Genomic DNA, 1,828 nt, shown 5'->3' on the forward strand with positions numbered 1-1,828 from the left:
CTACTTCGCCAGTTGCTTTTCTCTTGGATATGGATGAGTACTAATACCCCAGTCACACGACCGTAAAGGTACCTTTAGCTATAAGGGACCTTTATTCTCTGCGGCCAATCAATTAACGGTCTTCCGCGCGTGGCGTGTGATCATGACCCAAGAGCACGGGCTGATTCGTCGATAGCAAAGGGACCTATATTAAAGATACCTTTATGTTCACCGTGTGAATGGGGTATTAGACCTCTTTTGGTCGCGTAAGTTGTGCCACTGGTGAAAGAACAGTAATGAACCACCGCGCCGCGTCCGAAAGTAAGCAAATCGCTTTGCACCGCTATGGCGCGCGCGATGTGAACATACCGGGCATCCTCCCATCCCGGGTATTCCGTGACATTCACGTGCTGCTCAGTGGCGGCCTTCAGCATGGTTCTCGCCGCGAATAAGCAGTCTATCGACAGCAAAATAATAAATACCCACTCAGTTACGTTCTACCCCTTGGCCGAGATCTGTGCACTGTCTCACGCATTCCCTAAGCATTTCTGGTGCTTCCAAACTCGAACCAGGTGGACACTGTCATGAAATCCATGAGAGGCCACGAGCCCCACGAAATCTTCGGGCCTCTTGGCTGGGTTCTTGTCTCGAAACTTGTCACTGTGCACCGGCCGCAGTCCAGTCTTTCTTGCCACGATGCCCACAAAGACGTCGTCGAAACGATACTGCCGCGTGTACCGGGCCACCTGGTAGAGTTCCAAGAGCGCAGGCATCGAAACCAAGTACAAACAACCGACCGCGAACGGAGGGTACCGGCTGTAGGGGTATTCGGACAAGGACACGTACCACTTGCTCCAGTGGGCCCTGTACGGTGGGTCGTCGTCGTAGACATAGCCCACCAAGTGCCGATCTTTCGGGTTCATTGAGTCTCGGACGAATTGGGCTAGGTTCTTCACGGATACGTAAGTGTCGTCGTCTACAAAAAAGATCCACTGGACGTCGGAACAATACTCTAGAACCCAACGGAAGGAAAGCATCGTCTTGATGGTGTTGTTGTAGTAGGCGTCGATGAAGTCCGCCTGTACGAGGTCACCGTGAAGGGCATGCTCGGCGTCCAAGGCTCTCTGTGCGGTTTTGTCATTTGCTTTCACACCAACCATAAACACGCGTCGGAGGTCCACGTCCTCGAAGCGGCCTTCTTGTCCCCAGGTCTGGCGGATCGTGTCTCGACGTGACTGGTGGGCTACGGCAGACTTGACGACGATCAGTACGGCCGTCCGGTTTCCAGGAACGTGACACTTGAGTTCGTTGCTGATCTTGAAGACGTACCGCTCGTAGTGATTCTGAACTCTGTAGGCCGCGGGTTCTCTGCCCGTTCCGAGCAGTCGCAGGAGGTGTTTGGCATCGATTTCTGGGGGATACGAGTAGTCCGAGTAGGGCGTCTCTTGCAAGCGTTCAAAGACGCCGGATTTGTCTAGGAGCGTCAACAGGAGGAAACTTGTGAGCCATAATAATACCGTCCGTCGGGGGATGACGGTCTTCCAATAAGCCATTCAGAACGCCTAGGTAATTGATCCCGGGCGTCGTTTTGCTCTGGAAATTGCAAAAACATGAAACCAAATCAACATCCTGATGATCTATGCGTGTAATTTTCGCGTAGGTTGCAGGGGCTTACGTCGAGGTACAAACGCCAATCACGGTACATGTATCATGATCGGTGTTTTGTACGCCCCCGGTGAAAAACACTTTAGTGGGGTCGGAACAGAGTGGCCGAAGAAAGGGAACAATCACCTCACAGACGTTTTGGACCCTTCCAGTAAAAGTTGATCGGGGGAGAGAAATCCTCCCT

General features: G+C 52.6%; 1 protein-coding gene across 1 annotated transcript; it reads right to left on the reverse strand.

The window, feature by feature from the left end:
* Window positions 1-506: 506 nt before the first annotated feature.
* LOC121834285 (beta-1,3-galactosyltransferase brn-like) lies at window positions 507-1,532 on the reverse strand. The gene has a single exon (XM_042288052.1). It carries the CDS (start codon window positions 1,530-1,532, stop codon window positions 507-509), a length of 1,026 nt encoding a protein of 341 aa, XP_042143986.1.
* Between the last annotated feature and the right edge of the window lie 296 nt (window positions 1,533-1,828).

The sequence above is a fragment of the Ixodes scapularis genome, unplaced genomic scaffold, assembly GCF_016920785.2.
Source record: "Ixodes scapularis isolate PalLabHiFi unplaced genomic scaffold, ASM1692078v2 ptg001029l_1___fragment_2___debris__unscaffolded, whole genome shotgun sequence".
Lineage (NCBI taxonomy): Eukaryota > Metazoa > Arthropoda > Arachnida > Ixodida > Ixodidae > Ixodes > Ixodes scapularis.